Source organism: Calliopsis andreniformis, chromosome 1 (genome assembly GCF_051401765.1).
Source record: "Calliopsis andreniformis isolate RMS-2024a chromosome 1, iyCalAndr_principal, whole genome shotgun sequence".
In the NCBI taxonomy this organism is placed as follows: domain Eukaryota; kingdom Metazoa; phylum Arthropoda; class Insecta; order Hymenoptera; family Andrenidae; genus Calliopsis; species Calliopsis andreniformis.
Window position 1 is genome coordinate 9,890,361 of NC_135062.1, and position 17,944 is coordinate 9,908,304.

Sequence of the window (17,944 nt, forward strand, 5' to 3'; positions counted from 1 at the left end):
TGTATCTTGAATATTTCTTTTATTTTTATTTTATCATATTCAATTAATATGTATTGTATCTACCTAGCCATTAGTATATTTAAAAATCACAGTCTTAGTTGAAGAATTGACAGCAGAAAATACTATCTGTATCCTATCCATATAATAAATGTTTACAATGTACATAGTTTGTTTCTGCATACACACATACTGTATGTATCTTGAACGAATAGTTATGTATAGCATATTTATGTACAATAACTTGGATTATGTCGACCTATGCTTTTCATTGGTATGCACTGTTGTGCGTAATTGATAGTGTTACTTGCCCATCCTCCATCAATCATTTCTTATTTGTCAATAGGAATTACTTTGCTTATTGGATACCATTTGAACGAAATGAATTTATGTAATAACAGACTGAAATACAATTTAGTCGACCAAGTTTCTTCATAAAAATCAATTATTGCCTTAGGACATTCGTGTACAGTCATAAAAAATGCATTTGGCAAATACACTCTTTGACATCTGATATCTAGTACACTATGAAATATCCAAAAACAAAATTCTTCCTACAATGATCTATAAAGATATGCACCATTTGTATTGATATAAATGTATTGCAAGTTAATCTTCCAGAAATTGCTGAAATATATTGTACAATATTCAATGGTACATACTCATTACGATCTTAATATAAGTGCATATGTAAAAGAACTCTGTATAAATGATGGAAATTGGGCATTACATAATTTGAAAAGGCTACTCTCAATTGGCTAACTAATGAAATAATACGACTATATTATTAAGAGAAAGCATATAAATTAACATTTTGATTGAACTAATGCGAACGCACTTTCAGATAGTTCTCGAACTACTATAGTATTATTTAAATACATAATCAGTATTTACACATTTTTATAAGAAACTTTATATTGTAAAATATATTGTAAGTATATTCACATATTAATAAAAATCCAATGAATAAAAATATTAAAAGTAGTTAGCTCAAATAGAATAGCCTGTATAAATGTACATTTTAGAGATCTCTAAATAGTATCTTATATTTACATTGAATTTCATTATTTACAGAAGTACCATTACTTCCAGTGAACTCAAATTAACTCATGATTCAAATTGGAATACTCAAATAGATAATGTACTAGTATAAATATCTGTGGTTCCAGTTGCAGAATACAGCTTATTTTTTCTATACTTATTTCTTTGCATGTATAGTAAAATATAAAAGTCAATTTAAAAAATCTATAAACATAATTAGTTAATTTGTTAAAAGAGTAAACTAGTCTGATTATTTAAAGTACTACTTTCTTATAAAGAAAAGAAACGAGTATCAATTGATTTGTGAGTTAAAAGATATGTGCATAAGATGTATTCTGCAAAGTACATGCTATAACTTGTACCAGAGACAAAAACTTTTCTTTATGCATTCTTTTCTTGCTTACTCCATAAATAAGTAAATTTAGAAAAATATTTTGTTTACAATTACGTGAATTAAATCTTCTATTCCATTCGTACGCGACACTAATATAATGTCTTTTATCTAATTATTATAACATAATAATATGTGCCAGCCTAGTTACAATTTTATCTTGCATTAACTAGCGATTACTATGCTTGTATCATCTTTTTTGTATTTTAAGATACGAACAGTTAAAAGTACTCTTCGTATTCGACGATATAAAAGCAACTCAACTCTTTGGTTACACGAGGAGAGCTAGGTTGCATACTTTCCTTTTTAAATCGACAAATTAAATGCTCCATAAGCACGACAGATGGAAAGTACACTTCTCCTTATACCAATACTTTACAATTTCAAACATTAATTAAATCATCTCTAATGAAATTATTAAACGAGTTAACTATTCTCTTATGAATTGCCATAAAAGTGACTTTTAAAAAAGAAAGATATACAATCGTAACTCAGTCTGTGTAGTTTTTGAACTACAAACGCACGACAATGTGTTCGTACTATATAAAAGATTATGTATACATTTGTAACTACTAAAACTAAACTCAACAATGTGGTATTTGTACCAGAAACAAGGTGATCCGTCTAGTCCAAAACCAAAAAAAGACAATTACAATCTCCGTAAAAAGAATATTTACAAGCGTGGAATACGTATATATCGTAAAATTAAAACTGTTCATAATGGCAATCGAATAAATATATAGTAAATCCCATATAAAACATCTCCCGCTACGTTAGAAAGACACATATATTATGAAAATGCCTGCCATCTAATCCGGTACAAAAGACGCTTTTTCTTTTACCTAAGCTAAAAAGGGCACCTGATGACGATTTTAAACAGTAAAGTATGAATTCACTATCTATTAATTTCTAACATGAAGACAAATATCCTACAAAAAGGAATGGTGTGTATATGTGTGTGATGTATATTAACGATTAAACTTTCATGAAAATCGTCCTGATTCGTTAATACTTAAATTGTTTAAAAACAGCAAAACATCGTCTTGCCTATGTAAGGCTACATATACATATATATAACATTATATATATGAATATACATAGATCTTTTAAGGTCTTAACACCAAAAGACTTTAAAAGAAGTTTCTTCTTATTTATATCCCACGCTAATGTTATATTATGCATAAATTAATGTAAATTGTTTCTTTTTTTTCAATTCATATTGTTAAAATGAACAAAAGAAAAAGGAAAAAAACATTCGAAAATAAAGCACACTGAATGTTACATGAATGTATCAATACAAAGACTGGTATGCTTAAAGTACCGTTTGTATTTATGCAGCATGCATGTGCAATACTGTAATAATGAGTGGTGTGTGTGGCACCAGGAATGTAACGTAATATATGAGAAAACATTATATTATATGCTGGTTGTCGTCAAACGGTAATGCACGAGATCAGCTCCTGACAAAGTTGACTGTACTGCAATTGGTCCCCACTAATTCTTCGCATTTTAATGCCTTTTACCTCCTTCTCTTCGGATTCATAAACTCTAAGTTCAATCTGAACACCACCTGGATATTCTAAACTAAGCCCACTGCCTTTCACTTCTTCCCTAGAGAAGATAAACCCTTTTGGAGGGGCTTTTGCGTCTATAATTTGTTTTACACGTCCTAATATAGCTTCAGAGTTCAATCTACTCGATTCATCTGATAGAGTAACTTCAACTTCTGTAGGTATTAATGTGTTCAATGGCCTACCGATACCACGTGTGATACTGGGCCTCGAAGGATCACATGGTTCAGAGATGATAAAGCTGGGAAGAGGGTTATAGTGAGGTAACGTATCCTCAAGCGAATCAGGTGATGGAGATGGCGAAGGTGAACAACTAATAAGCGTTACTTGTCCTCCAAGATCCGTTACAGATATTTGAGGTGGCACCTATAACAAATAATAGCAAATAATAGCATTACATTTGTTTTCATGGAATTACTAAATAAATGCATAAATACTTAATACAAAAAGAAAAGAAAGAATGAAAATAAGTATGTAATCTATTATAACGTAAGCTTTTCATTACTTTACAGGCCCATATTAATTGCTTAAGATAGAATTAAAATTACTTACTCTTGGTATTTCAACAGGATGTTCCTCTTGAATCATATCCAAAGCTGGACTGTTACTAGGTGAATAACTGACTGGTGTTGTAGCTGGTGATCTATGATGTCTTAATGGACTCAAATCTAATGGTGTTGCTGGTGGCTGTGTTGGAGTACCATGCACAATGCTACCTTGCACTGCTGTGGTTAATCCACTTAAACCTATTAAGAAATGATTAAGGATCTCAATAAGTCATGAGTATTATCTTCTTATTATTTTGGAGAATGTTTAAAATTTGATGAGAAGTATCATTTGATTCGAAAATCTGGGTAGAATTTATTAATTTTTCAATAAAAATGAAAATTCGTAAATACTTATAACTAGACTGCGGATCTTTATGCATTTATGAGAAATTTCAATATGCAAAAATATACAGAATTCATATAATGTACAAAATTCCACAAAATATCAAAAGTTAAATACACTTTATAGTATTTGGTGGGAAAAACAGATCTCTAATTAGATTGCACTTTTCCAATTGTATTTATAAAAGTAAAAATTTGCATAAACATTCAGAATTGTATTATAATATATAGTACCTTGTGTGATCGCTGCTACTCCTCTCTCGTGTACAGGAGATCCAGGAATACTTGCAGGACTATGCGATGGAGATGCTAGCCTCTGTAGTTGCTGATACTCCTGTTGAAGTGCTTGAATTCCAGGTCCAGGTGGACCTGAACCTTCTGATGCTCTCCGAACAGGCGAATATCTCTCCGTGGAAACATGAGTGCTGGGCTCCTTATATGAATCTCTGTTACCTACTGAGAACAAGAAACAAAATTAAAGGAGTTTATTTTTAAAAGTAAATGTAATCACACTATAATATACATCATATAATATACATAAGCATACAATTACTAGCCAATACATTGTACTTGAACAAATTCTTCGTATGTGTACAGAATGCAAAAGAATCACACAAAAATTACCAGTACTAGCATGGTACAAAGAAGTCTTCCTGTGATGTGGAAATGTTGATCCTCTAAGGTGAGTTGGCAAAAGTCGCGTTGGGAGGTAAGCTCTATTCATCCTAGCTTCCACCTCCAATACCATCTCCGGATTTATAACTACATGCATATTATCAACCAACGAGGCATGGCAGTGCAGTGGACACAAAAAAACATGCAAAATCAAAAATAAAATCAAATGAAACATTATATGACTGCTAAAATCAAAATATATTAACCCTCCATCTGTAACCTGGGTTATTTGCAACCCAGACCATTTTTGCTTTTAAATTTACTCTTGCCTTATGTAAAAAAGTTGGAAGAAAACTTGTTTAGAAAACTTAGAAGAATATTTAGGCATTTTTTAAAATACAAAAACGTACAAAAAATGCATGAACCCAGTTTGCAAATGGCGTCAGTAAAAATAAAGTTACTGACGGAGGGTTAAAAGATACGTTGCAAATGAAATGCACACGTGAGTTGTTTTAAGAAAATCGTATGTAAAATTAAAATTCGATAGATTTAAGGTTGTATTTATAAATAATATACAACTAGTCGCATAATTACACTGATTACATATGTACACATATGTGTAGATAAAAATTCAGTAAAATATTACACAAGTGTATTTCTAGGTTCAAATAAATATTAATGTTGTCTTTTCTTCATTACAATGCAACTTTGATAAAGAAGTAATTTGTACCTTTTTTTTCATATCAAGGGATATTTAATTTTAATTCTTATAAAAGAAAAACATCTATCATGCAATATAACATCATAAAAAACATATCAATATACAAATATTGCAATAGCAAAAAGGTATGGAGAAGGCAATGATCATACTTACAGCTTTAAAAACGAAGAAATATAGCAAGCTTTCAAACTAACTGGTATAGCAAATCATGGATAGTCAAATCTCACTAAGGTGAATGGAATACAATGATAATAAAGTGCACTGACTATGTGCACGCGAATACCTGTAAAATATAATCCACAATACCTGGTCTTTGCATGACGGCAGTAAGACCACTTCTCCTTCTTCTATCACTGCCTCCACTCCCACTCCCACTATTATTGCCATTTGCATCTCCACTTCCATTGTTGACTCCTACATTTAACGACTGAGCGCACTGCACAAGTGTTGGACTTCCAGTTTGAATCTACACACAGCATAACATTCCTTTCAATATGAACTCTTAGTCATTTTTCATTTTTCTTTATTTTATATGTCTTACAGGTTGTAAATGTTCTCTACTGCCAGGTTGGCTCCAGCCTCCATCTTCCCCACCAGAATTACTACCATGTTGTTGATAAAAGACATGAAGATTAGCTCCGCCGTCTGAAGCTCTTCTTCCAAAACCTCCCGCTGCAATTAATCAAACATGCATTAAAAGTTGAAAAATGAAGTTTCAAAGGCATTCAAATAATTACTCACTTGCTCCCATAACTGGAGGTGGTTTTAATAAATGCTGATCCTTGATTTGAAAGTTTTGGGGAGGTTGATGTTGAACTAGAGGAAGGTTTAATGGTAGATTTGTATGAGGTAACACCTGTGGATCAGTGTTATTGCACTGTAATATAGGAAGGAGTCTCAGTGCTGGATCCCCCGATGTATGATTATAATTATAAGGATATGACGTGGGTGGCTGATGAGCTGTGTCGCCAGGTCCCACTGTGTGTCTTCTTGTTGTGTGGTAAGGTGTGCCAGGGGTCAGTTGCATTCCACTCCTTTCTTCTGTTTCTGCTTCTGTATCACCGAACTTGAAAAAAATGTACGAATTTAAGTTAAATATAAATTCAAAAAGACAAAGCTATTTATAAGCATTACCTTTTCTAGTTGATGTGCTCCATCAGGAGCATAATCTCCTGGTATACTTTGAATACTGGGTAAACTAGGCATTGTAGGTTCTAATCGATCAACAAGAAGATTATATATTGCTGATACATGATCAAAAGCATTTCCTTGAACTGCTTTCAGTAACGTTTCTGCGCTGAGACCTGGTAATCTTAACATATTTTCTATTACTAACTGATTTAATTGTGGTGGCACATTTTCAGAATTACACCTAAAAATACATAATCTTTAAAATGACATTTTTAATGGACATAATGCAAATCATTGATATTCGTATGTACCCTCCTGGTTCAGGTTCTGTTATACCATCTCCACCCATCCACGAATGTGCTAAAATCTGTGAAATACTTAAACGCCTTTCTGGTTCCACCACCAACATGTGCCTAATCAGTTTTTCACATTCTACAAAAAGGCAAAGAAGGTAATACAATGAACTATTTCAAATTTAATTATATGAATAACATATGTTTTACCTGCAGACATGAAAAATGGTATTCTGAATTTCCCTGAGATTACTACAGAGCGTAGTAGCTGCATTGTAGGTCCATCAAATGGCAATGCACCGCAAACCAATACGTACAAAACAACGCCGAGACTCTGAAATCAATTACTACTTAAGTTACTTGTCTTAGACTAAATAATAAAAAACTTACTACATACCCATACATCAGCTCTTGGACCATCATATTGTCTTCCTTCAAAAATTTCAGGAGCAGCATATGGTGGTGATCCACACCAAGTGCTAAGCGGAACACCTGGAGTATATTCATTACTAAATCCAAAGTCTGCAAGTTTTATATTATTGTCTGCATCAAGGAGTAAATTCTCAGCCTGAAATAATAACATGTAAGTACATGTATAGGCATATAAAATTAATATTATATCAGTATTTAAGAGAAAGATACATATAAGAACCTTAAGATCTCGATGAACAACTCTTTGTTGATGGAGATAACGAACAGCAAGAACAATCTGACGAAAAATTCTTCTAGCTTCTGGTTCTGGCATTCTTCCATTCCGCACAAGATGATCAAATATTTCTCCTCCAGGAGCAAATTCAGTGACTAAGTATATCATTTTTTCTGTCTCCATTACTTGGTATAATCTTATAATATGCGGATGTCTTAACCGTTTCATTATGTGCACTTCACGAAAAATCTTGGCCAGATTTTCTTCGTTTAATTTTGTTTTATCTATTATTTTAATAGCTACCTATAACAAAAGAATAATTGTTAAGGACTTATAATAAAGAAGAAGAGGATTTATTTAAAAAGAACATTAATATATAAACATAAATAATATACAATTAATTTAATAACTACAATGACTCATGCAAATAAAATTTAAAAAGACATGAATCTCCTGAACAATTCAATGAAATAAACATTTTCTTATATTTATTAATTTTTTAGATTCATTTTCATATATGTATGAAACCTGTTTGAGTCAATAAAATCATAAAAGTGAATAATTCATTATCATATTGTACGTCAGATCATGCAATATATACATTCCAAATTTATTACAAAGGTAATATATTACCATTACATTTAATATTTATCTGATGCCAACCATGTAAAAAAGCCTAAAGTAGCCACTGACAGCATACTTTTTACTCAATAACAAAATTCTTAAATGTTCTTCAAACTATGGATAAAACTTATTAACTGAAAAAAATGCTATACTTCTTGTAATTCATACTTCATAACAGAATCTTATTGAATTACTTTATCAGCAAACCAAAACCTTAAATTGTAACATAACAATTTTTAAATCAATCCCTGCATAAAACAGAAAACATACAAAGAGAAAAATCAGTGCAACACAAACGAAGTTAACAAAAAAAAAAAAAAAAGAAAAAAAGGGAAAAGTACTGCATACACAGACGTATATGGTATCAATAAACTTTTATACAAACTAACGTACGATACATTCATTTTTATTTCTACGAGAATACTCGACCCGTAATCATTGGTGATAATTTGAAAAATATCGAGGAAACATATTTCAATCGATGTAACAGTGTCTGTTGGTAATATCGGTTCGCGAAAGGTTCACCGAATTTATCGGCCCTCTTTGCGTCATGACAGTTCGCCGTCGCATAGAAAATCATTGGGAACCGTAAAACAAAGCAATATTTACGTGTCCACACCATTATCTGACGATATAACGACAAAATGACGGATTCCGTGCTTGCGAGAAAAATGTGTTAACAGCGGGCTCACCTTGGATTTCGTTACAACGTGGGTGGCCATTTTAACAACGGCGAAATTCCCCTTGCCGATTGTTTTCTCCAGCTCATAATAACCAACACGGATAAGTTTGTTGACAGAAAATTCCTGCGAAACCTCATTGTGCGACGTCGTCGCGGATGCCATTTTTTAATCACTTGTCTCGCTCGACTCGTTACCAATCGCTCACTGCTTAGTACACCGTTATTTCCGATAGAGGCGTCATTGACTTTCGCGACGGTAGCTCTAGCTGCTAATTTCAATACGATTGCTTTGGCGGAATATTTGAAGTTCAGAGTACTGAACATTGTCTACGATATCTCGAGAAATATTTTGTATATACAGGTACTTTAAATTGTTAAATATGGATTTTTGGATGATGCATTTAGTGGTGTAAATAGAATTTCAAAAGTTTGAAAATTTAGAATAGTTTAATTCTAGGTACCTCTTGTAATGGTTCGCTGCCGACCACGCGTCAACGCGTGATAAAGAATTTTTGTAAGCTGCCGGTCACGCACCTTCGCGTGAGACTTTTGTGTGCAGTTAATGGCGAGCTGCGTGGGCGGCAGTTTGGAAGAATGTGTCCTTTCTTATTGGCAGCGAGAGTGAAGTGTTACGAAAGAAAACTAATCGTTGAAAGGTTAAGTCTTTACTACACGGACAACAAGTTTACTTATTTAGGAATTGTTTGAAGATTGAAATAATAAGTTCGAGTGAAACAAAATTTTTTTTCTTTCTTTTATGACTTCTTTGAACATTAATTTTGATTACGATAGAAATTTCAATATCATGTAGTATCTATAAAATTCATGTTTTTTGTAGAAATATTGTACATAATATGAATATATGTAAATTTAAGTTCATTGATCCTTTTTTTAAGTTTACAGACGTCAACGCCATCTTCATATTTAACAAAAATATTTTCAAATGCACAAAGTAGTTCCGACTTTTTCCCTTGGATAAGTCAGTATTTTTCTGCTCCCCAGCTGACGTCGTTTGCTCTTCAATTCTGTGAACGATACATCAAACGTTGATTCCACCTTTAATCGAATTAACGAGTATTTTTTGTGAAGTTCCATATGATTACATCTGATATCGTCTCTTCTATGGCTATAAAAGTGGGTTGCTTTCGTGTCGCTGCTACGGTCACAGCGTTCACCGCGAAAACTGCAACGTAGACGAAAACAGATTGCGAAGGATTTTTAAGAACTGTGTCTTAACAAGAATGCGCTGGACAAGAATTGAATTACTTTATCGAATATAACAGAGTTAATAGTTCGTTTGTGACCGGCAATGTGAAAATATTGATTTAATGAAGTAGATACTTTTTATTTATGTAAAAAAAAAAATAATATATCTTAAAAAATGGAAGAAAGTTCGGTTTTATGGATGCTCTCTCTAGTGATGCTAATTGGTTCCTGTATAGCAGGATCCCTGCCACTAGTTATGAACTTGTCAGAGGTAATTTTGTTTTCCTTTTTATGATGGAGGAAAGGATTAAATGTTCTTTCTATATCTATCATTTTTTGTGACTGTTACGCACTTGAACTGCTGGTTACAGATCCTACAAAGAACCCCATGTTCACGAACATCATGAAACTTTAATCTTTCTAGGATAAATTACAACTGGTTTCAATACTTGGTGCTGGACTTCTTGTAGGCACTGCATTAGCTGTTATTATACCTGAAGGTATAAGAGCACTATTTACTCCTGGGAGCAGTAATGATCAAGGATTACACAGTTAGTATTTTTTACAGTAATTCATTTGAATTTCTTCTTTTTTATACGAAGCATATTAAGATATGTACTTATATCTTTGAGCAATTGATTTGTTTAAAAAGTTTCCATATTTGCTAGCTTTTTGTTCTTAATCTATTGTTTTTGTTCTTTATCTTTTTAGATGATCCTCACTCCTTAATAGGCATTAGTTTAATACTTGGTTTTGTATTTATGCTTCTGGTTGATCAGTGTTCAGCTAGAAGAAGCGGAGGAAGAGAAAGGAGCGTTACTGCTACTTTGGGTCTTGTAGTTCATGCAGCAGCTGATGGGGTAGCATTAGGGGCTGCTGCAACTACATCCCAGGCTGATGTAGAGTTGATTGTATTTTTAGCAATAATGTTACACAAGGTAAAGAAAATTTTATTATACAATATCTCTCTGACCTAATATGTCTAAAATACTTGAATGATTGATAGTAGATATGAAATAAATAAACATTTTTTATAGGCACCTGCTGCATTTGGTCTTGTATCATTTTTACTTCATGAGGGAGTGGACAGAAAAAGGATAAGTAGACATCTCCTAGTATTCTCTTTTGCTGCACCTTGCCTTGCACTTGTAACATATTTTGGTATTGGGAAGGTAAATTGTTTTAAATTTACTCAATTTTTCTGGTTTCATTTATGTATCTTAAATATTTTTTTATTAATAAAAAATTATCACATGTTTTAGGAAGGAAAAGAAACACTTAGTAATGTCAATGCAACTGGTGTAGCAATGTTATTTAGTGCAGGTACATTCTTATACGTTGCAACTGTGCACGTTTTACCAGAACTAATGACAAGAAATAGTAACTATACACATTTGCCTACTACTGAGAATACAACAGTGTCTCCAGGACTTAAAGTTAAAGAAATATTTGTGTTAGTGATGGGTTCATTTTTACCTGCTTTACTTACAACTGGCCACAATCATTGACAAAGTATCATTTAAAAAATACATCTGTGTCTTTATTATGTACATTATAAAACATTCCCTTTATTGAAGGGTATAATTTTTTAACAAACCCCATGATTTTATCGAAATCGTACAATTGAACATGGAAAATTTGTCAATTTAGGCATCTTTTCTAATAACAAGTGGTATACTTTCATATATTGTATATAATTGTAGAAAGATTATATCACAACTATTATATATTTGTAAAAATCTAAAAATAGAAGAATAGGATACATACAGTGTAAGATAACAAACAAAAATCCTAAATAAGTTTTCCTTTTTTTATAATTCATAGATCTTTTGTCGACAAATGAAATTTTTTATACAAACTATATGTTTACATATTTTTCTTCCAAATAGTATATACAAAATTATATCTTAAGAATCATGTTTCATATTCTACTAGTTTATATTAATTGTACAGTACCTGATTGATTTTAAAGAAATCTGTTCATTGATAATCATTTTTCCAAAAAAAATCAGATCAATTACTAGGATAATTTTGTCATTTATATTCTACTAATAAAAGATAATCAGTAATTCAAAATACACAGCATGAATTCTAATAATAGTAAAACCTAATATTCACACTAATTCCTTTGTTAATCAGAGATTATTACCACTTTCCTCACCAAATGTGAAATTTGACCAAACATAATTGAATAAATAATTTCCTAATTTCTTGTGTTAACTGATTACAAAGGAAACTAATTGGATAATCAATTAAGGATTCAAAATTTTGTATACCTTCAATCTTCAAATTTTAATAAAAAAATAAAAATTATTAACAGAGTTAATTCACAATTAACTGAAGCCACGTATCAGATAGCTATTTTTAGTTTCTAATAGTTATAATAGCTCTATTATTAGAAACTGTAGATAACCTCAAAAAAGCTCTTTATGTAAAAATATTCAAGATAACTTTACAAAGTATAAAGCTACGCTGAAATAATCAGTTTTTTGCTGTCCTGTAAAATTCCATTTTTGTCAGATACGCGGTATCAGAGCGAATCTATCGATATTTTAAATACTCGGATATCCGGTTGGCAAGGACTTTAGCACAAAGTGCTTCCGAATTGGAACGCTAGAGTAGCCAAGTGCGCGTGTCCCAAAATCGCTGTGACGATCGTATACTTTGTTATCGAAAGTTTGTGGTGGCATACAGCTGTAATTCACAACAATGGTGGTGCCGGTCGTGTTTTAGGTTAACTGTTGCGTGGTTTCGAGTAAACTTTAGTCCAATTAGCGTTGTGAAAAATGGACAATAGGATCACAATATGTGACCCGGACGAAGAAGAAATCGATAATGAAATATCTCGGGACATCGAGCCGGTCACGTGGATCAATGACGATCCAAACTATGACTTGGATGAAATCAACATGTTCTTCCATAGGGTGGATTCCGATCAGATCATATATGAAGAGAAAAAGAAAAAATGTAAATTTATTGGTAAATATGTTATGGGTGATGTTCTTGGTGAAGGTAGTTACGGAAAGGTGAAAGAAGTGATGGACTCAGGGACACTTTGTCGTAGAGCCGTGAAAATTTTAAAAAAGAAGAAACTTCGTAGAATCCCGAACGGAGAGCTTAACGTTCAACGGTACGACAAACAAATTTTCATATACTTTCAGTGATTCCTCTTTTCCTCGTGATTCGCTTATTATAAAGTCCTTGTAATTATTAGTACTATGAGTATTGGTATCATTCGGTCTTTACTTGAATTTAAATAAATGAACTCCATTTTTGTGGTTCTTTATCGGGTGCCAGAAACATGACTGTAACAGCTATTGAAACTGTAAATGCAACATGGACATCTGTAATATTGCAGTCTTAATATTACATAGCATTTGTAAATATACCAGCAACAGTCTATGTCTATCACATGAATATTCTTAATGCTAAAGATTTAATGATACTTTCAGTACAAGTTTTATGATAATCTGTTAAAAGACAGTATAGTTTACATAACAGTTTCTTCTGAAAAAATTATATTGATGTTTCAAAGAATAACGTATAGTTTTTCTTTTTAAGCAAATTAAGTAATTGTTTTGTACATTTCTAAATACTATTTGTTCACATTCGTTAACAGGGAGATAAAACTATTAAGGATATTAAAACATAAGAATGTAATTAACCTTGTAGATGTTTTATATAATGATGAAAAGGAGAAGATGTACCTAGTTATGGAATTTTGTGTATGTGGATTACAGGTAAAGTTTAAAAGCCTTCTTTAAAAATGTGTTGCACATATACATCTGTAAAAATTGATACTTGTTTACATTTATAGTGTCAGACATAGCTAAAACTAACTTATTAATGTTTATAAATCCTTATGCTTTTACAGATTCGTAAATCATAACTTGAAAGTTATTTTAATTGATTTATTGTAAATAGTATAGCATAACAGTTTAAAGTATCCAAGAAGAAACCTATTTTATTTAAATATTATATGTAAGAGCTTGCATGGAATTAACAACAATTAGATTTCTATTTATTAGATCTTTTACAGGATATGTTGGGAAGCACGCCGCTCAAGAAGCTTCCAATTTGGCAAGCGCATGACTATTTTTGTCAGTTGTTGGATGGTTTAGAATATCTCTATAGTAAAGGGATAGTACACAAAGACATAAAACCAGGAAATTTGTTGCTAGCTTTAGATGGCACCTTAAAGATTAGTGATTTTGGTGTGGCAGAGGTATATATTTAGTTCACTTTATGTTTTGGTTTTAGAATCTTTTAAATTTTCCATGATAATGTTTTAGAAAAAGTAATATTTAATTTTATATAAATTATAAAATCATGCAATTTTCTATTCATTAGGCATTAGATATGTTTTCTGAAGATGACACATGTAGAATGGGACAAGGATCACCAGCATTTCAGCCTCCTGAAATTGCAAATGGCTGTGAAACATTTTCTGGTTTTAAGGTAGATATATGGGGCAGTGGAGTTACTCTGTAAGTATATTTTATGATCAAAATTTAATATTATACTTGAATGTTAGTCAATTTTCAAATAACATCTAGCGTAAGAGTTTATTACTCATTTTCTAATAAATATATAAACATTTCATAGGTACAATATAACAACAGGTCAATATCCTTTTCAAGGCGATAATATTTATAAATTATATGAAAATATAGGGAAAGGAGAGTATACAATACCTGAGGAAGTAGAAGAACCTTTGAAATCTCTTATACAGGGAATGCTACAAAAAGATGCAGATAAGAGGTTTACTTTACAAGAAGTTAGAAAGCATCCATGGACTGTGTGTAGGCATCCTAGAACACAAGAAGAAGTGCCTATGCCACCACTTAAAGGACATAAGTGGCACAGTATGACCGTATTACCGTACCTGATGGAATATCATTATGGAGGTGATGACAATCCCACATATTACACAGAACATCAGTTAAATGGTATGTACTTTCAATGTTCTTGTTTTGCATCATGTAGCATTATATTATAATTATATATTTATGTTAGTATAACATATTATAATACTTCATGTATTTGTAACTAATATAAAGGTAAGATGCATGCATGAAATCACTGAAAAGAATTGTCAGAACTTCTGAATATTGATACATTTGATGCTTAACGTATTATGATTCAAAACTAGCATTTGTGCAATAGATTGTTACTAAACAATATAGGTAGCATATTTTCTTAGCGTATATGTGCAATCTATTTAATTTGTATTGGTAATTATTTTAACAAAACAAACGCAGTATTTGCATGCATTCGTTTATCGAATTTCGGACATTCGCATTCAAATAAAATTCTTATATTCTTTCAAATTTTAGACTACAAGAAAATTCAATTAAGAATAAAGAATTCATCAGGTTTCTTGTTAAAAATAACGTTTTGTTACATATTATAAAACAAAAATGTAATAGAAAAGAACTTCTTATTCAAATTTTATTCATAACAAAAAATGAAATACGTAGATAATTCAATAAAATATAGCTTTTGCTTTTCAGATTCTAAACGGAATACTGAACAATCTTTTTCAAATCGACTACTAGTATTCTTATCAAAGACATGCACCATTCTGTAACAATGATACACTTATCTCTGCCTATGATGTTGCGAGCTGATAAAAATGGGTACTCTTTATAGTGTATACCCTGTTTTACTTTTGTGTATTTCATAGTGTTTAAAGGATTATATGAAGCAATTTATTAGATTTAAATTTTTAACTTAATAACGTTTGTTCTGAATAGTTCTATGCTTTAGCTTTCGCAATGTATCATGCATGTAGTAAATTAAGTAGATAACATAATTTCATTAAAAGAAATATTTTATGTTGCATACTACACGCTTAAACATAATTATTAATTTGACTAATGTATCTAAAATTACATATTGAGTAATTTAAAAAGGAATTAACGTATATATTAACATTTACGAGAAAAGCGTATAACAACTACTCATTGAGTTTCCCTCTTTGTATAGAAGAGAAAAGGCTTCAAGAAATGGACAGAACCAGTGAAGACCAAAAAGCTACATGGAATAGTCATAACAGCAAACCAAATTCACATCAAAGTAAACGAAGATGGCGTAAACCAATTTCATGTATTAGCGTTAAGAAATTTCCATCTTGCAAACCATCGTGATTTGACTCATTGTCACGCTTATTTTTTATCACGTATTTTTCTGACTATGTCAGATGCAAAGATTCTCTACGGTGGAGATGACTGAAAGTTTAATAAGTGCTGAATCGCTAGGAATAATTGCCTAGCCATAGCTCGAATTGAATATGAAATTTGAATTAAAGGGGGAAAAAATAAAATGTTAAATGTAAACATTTGTGATATTAATATTAAATAGTCATAGTAGATACATCATCATGCACTATTAATTATGAGGTGACTAATTCTACATTTAATAAAGTGATTTTATTTCACGTGCCATATTGAAGTTACAAATTATTAATGGTATTTGTTGTTGAAAATTTCTTGTACAACTATTTTCTCTTCTCATTTTTTGTTGACTTAGATAGTAAAAACAAATGAATCGAAGGAAAGAGTGCAGCAATTTATAATATTGTTTTTAATAGCAATTTTTGTTACTGTTTGTTTCAATCAAACGTGTACTATTAGCAAATTCAGGATATATTATTCTAAACGAAATATGCATTGTATTTCTTATTAGTTTCAACGTTGTTAAGTAAAAACATTTGTGTTCATTTTATCCCTAAACCAACAATAAGGCAATTCAGTTCATTTCAGGAAAACCTTCACATTTCACAATAATTATGTTGTTCATATTGTAAGAGAAAACGAGACACAAATTATTCGAGCACATAAGCTACTTGGTGCTGGTTGATGTCGAACGCGTTATAAACGTCGTTCTTATTAGGCATTGAGGACTTTCCTCTAATGTATGTACATGTTAAGAGTATTTTATATATAATTATTTAGAAGACATGGTCTGTGTTTGTAGGTTCTACATATATTATAGTATTCTCATGAGATGGCTTGCAAACACTTACATAATGCTTCTAACGTGACTTAAAGGATAACAGATATCAATTTCCCTATGATGCAAAAATGTAAGGATTGTTTCACACACGTATAGTTATAATAGATATTAACGAGGCGTACTTGAGTATTATTAAGAATAAACACGATATTGTTGATTCATCTATTCGCGTTTGAACTGCGTACTAAATGTTTGAAATTCATGCTTTAAAACTGTATAAAATATTATCAATGTGGTCTGATAAACGTTGCATACATTACAACATTTTTGCGTGTACGTATTTACATAATTATGCGCGCATATACGAACATACACACATCAAATACAAACTTTAAGTATATTTATGAATGGTAAATTGAAAATTTTGAAAAATGTGTGACTGACCAATTTATTTGGGATAAAGATATATATCTGATAACGCTTCCACTGTAGAATTATTTATTTTGTAAAAAGGAATATTACTAATTGCTAAAGGGTAATAGAAATTTTATTATGGCAAAAATAATATTCTTTCTACAGTAAGCAAAAATCAAATGATATTGATAATAGTAAATATTTTGATTTCATTGTGGTAATTTATATAGAAAACAAACAAGATCATAATGAAATGTTATAAAGTTACATATTATGTAAAAATTCGAATTCTAGTGAGTATGAAGTTTAAATCGTTTTCTCGTTGGAGGAATGAAGGTGCCTAAATACTGCCAAGTACTCAAAGCACATGAAAAATAGTCATACTTTTTCTGATTGTACATATTATAAATATATATTATCTTTATCTTCGTGTACATTTCAAGTAAATAAATATGGATTTATAGTTATGTTCAGTTACACAAATAAGAATTGAAAAAATGATAATAGAAAGTAGATGTTTGTATCAGATTTATGTGATAATCTAAATCTTGATTTTCTTTTGTAAAGGCCATTTTACTGTAAAATTTATTACGTACGCTACATTGCAATAACATATAGAGTGGTAAATAAGAAATGTGTGATAATTTTATGATGAAGTAAAATATGTATATTGAAAAAACACGATAACGAAATTTGTATACTACTCTGTTAATTTTTTTACTTATCGTACTTCGCAAATTTAGAAATCTACAAAATAAAAATTAT

General features: G+C 31.1%; 3 protein-coding genes across 8 annotated transcripts; 2 read left to right on the forward strand and 1 right to left on the reverse strand.

Moving 5' to 3' along the window:
• Window positions 1-990: 990 nt before the first annotated feature.
• On the reverse strand, window positions 991-8,765 carry LOC143179513 (serine/threonine-protein kinase SIK3). 4 transcript variants are annotated; one of them, XM_076378828.1, is made up of 14 exons: window positions 8,613-8,765; window positions 7,303-7,599; window positions 7,048-7,218; window positions 6,861-6,984; window positions 6,669-6,789; window positions 6,361-6,598; window positions 5,968-6,292; window positions 5,768-5,898; window positions 5,533-5,692; window positions 4,515-4,652; window positions 4,125-4,346; window positions 3,553-3,746; window positions 3,186-3,366; window positions 2,919-3,040 (listed from the first exon to the last, which is right to left on the reverse strand). In XM_076378828.1, exons 1-14 carry the CDS (start codon window positions 8,763-8,765, stop codon window positions 3,030-3,032), a joined length of 2,466 nt encoding a protein of 821 aa, XP_076234943.1. In that variant the 3' UTR covers window positions 2,919-3,029. The 4 variants fall into 4 exon arrangements, with proteins under 4 accessions (XP_076234926.1, XP_076234918.1, XP_076234934.1 ...); XM_076378811.1 differs by having other exon boundaries at window positions 991-3,366; window positions 4,125-4,343; XM_076378803.1 differs by having other exon boundaries at window positions 991-3,366.
• Window positions 8,766-9,492: 727 nt separating this feature from the next.
• On the forward strand, window positions 9,493-11,461 carry Zip102b (Zinc/iron regulated transporter-related protein 102B). Of its 2 annotated transcripts, none has more exons than XM_076393380.1 (5): window positions 9,493-10,079; window positions 10,233-10,359; window positions 10,520-10,746; window positions 10,846-10,980; window positions 11,071-11,461. In XM_076393380.1, the coding sequence occupies exons 1-5, from the start codon at window positions 9,984-9,986 to the stop codon at window positions 11,314-11,316; spliced, it is 831 nt and encodes a 276-aa protein (XP_076249495.1). In that variant the 5' UTR covers window positions 9,493-9,983; the 3' UTR covers window positions 11,317-11,461. The 2 variants fall into 2 exon arrangements, with proteins under 2 accessions (XP_076249495.1, XP_076249503.1); XM_076393388.1 differs by having other exon boundaries at window positions 9,500-10,079; window positions 10,180-10,359.
• Window positions 11,462-12,518: 1,057 nt separating this feature from the next.
• Window positions 12,519-17,781, forward strand: Lkb1 (Lkb1/serine/threonine kinase 11). 2 transcript variants are annotated; one of them, XM_076392528.1, is made up of 7 exons: window positions 12,519-12,938; window positions 13,428-13,548; window positions 13,848-14,033; window positions 14,159-14,295; window positions 14,414-14,757; window positions 15,322-15,447; window positions 15,797-15,931. In XM_076392528.1, the coding sequence occupies exons 1-6, from the start codon at window positions 12,595-12,597 to the stop codon at window positions 15,396-15,398; spliced, it is 1,209 nt and encodes a 402-aa protein (XP_076248643.1). In that variant the 5' UTR covers window positions 12,519-12,594; the 3' UTR covers window positions 15,399-15,447; window positions 15,797-15,931. The 2 variants fall into 2 exon arrangements, with proteins under 2 accessions (XP_076248643.1, XP_076248635.1); XM_076392520.1 differs by lacking the exon at window positions 15,322-15,447 and having other exon boundaries at window positions 15,797-17,781.
• The last annotated feature ends 163 nt before the right edge of the window (window positions 17,782-17,944 follow it).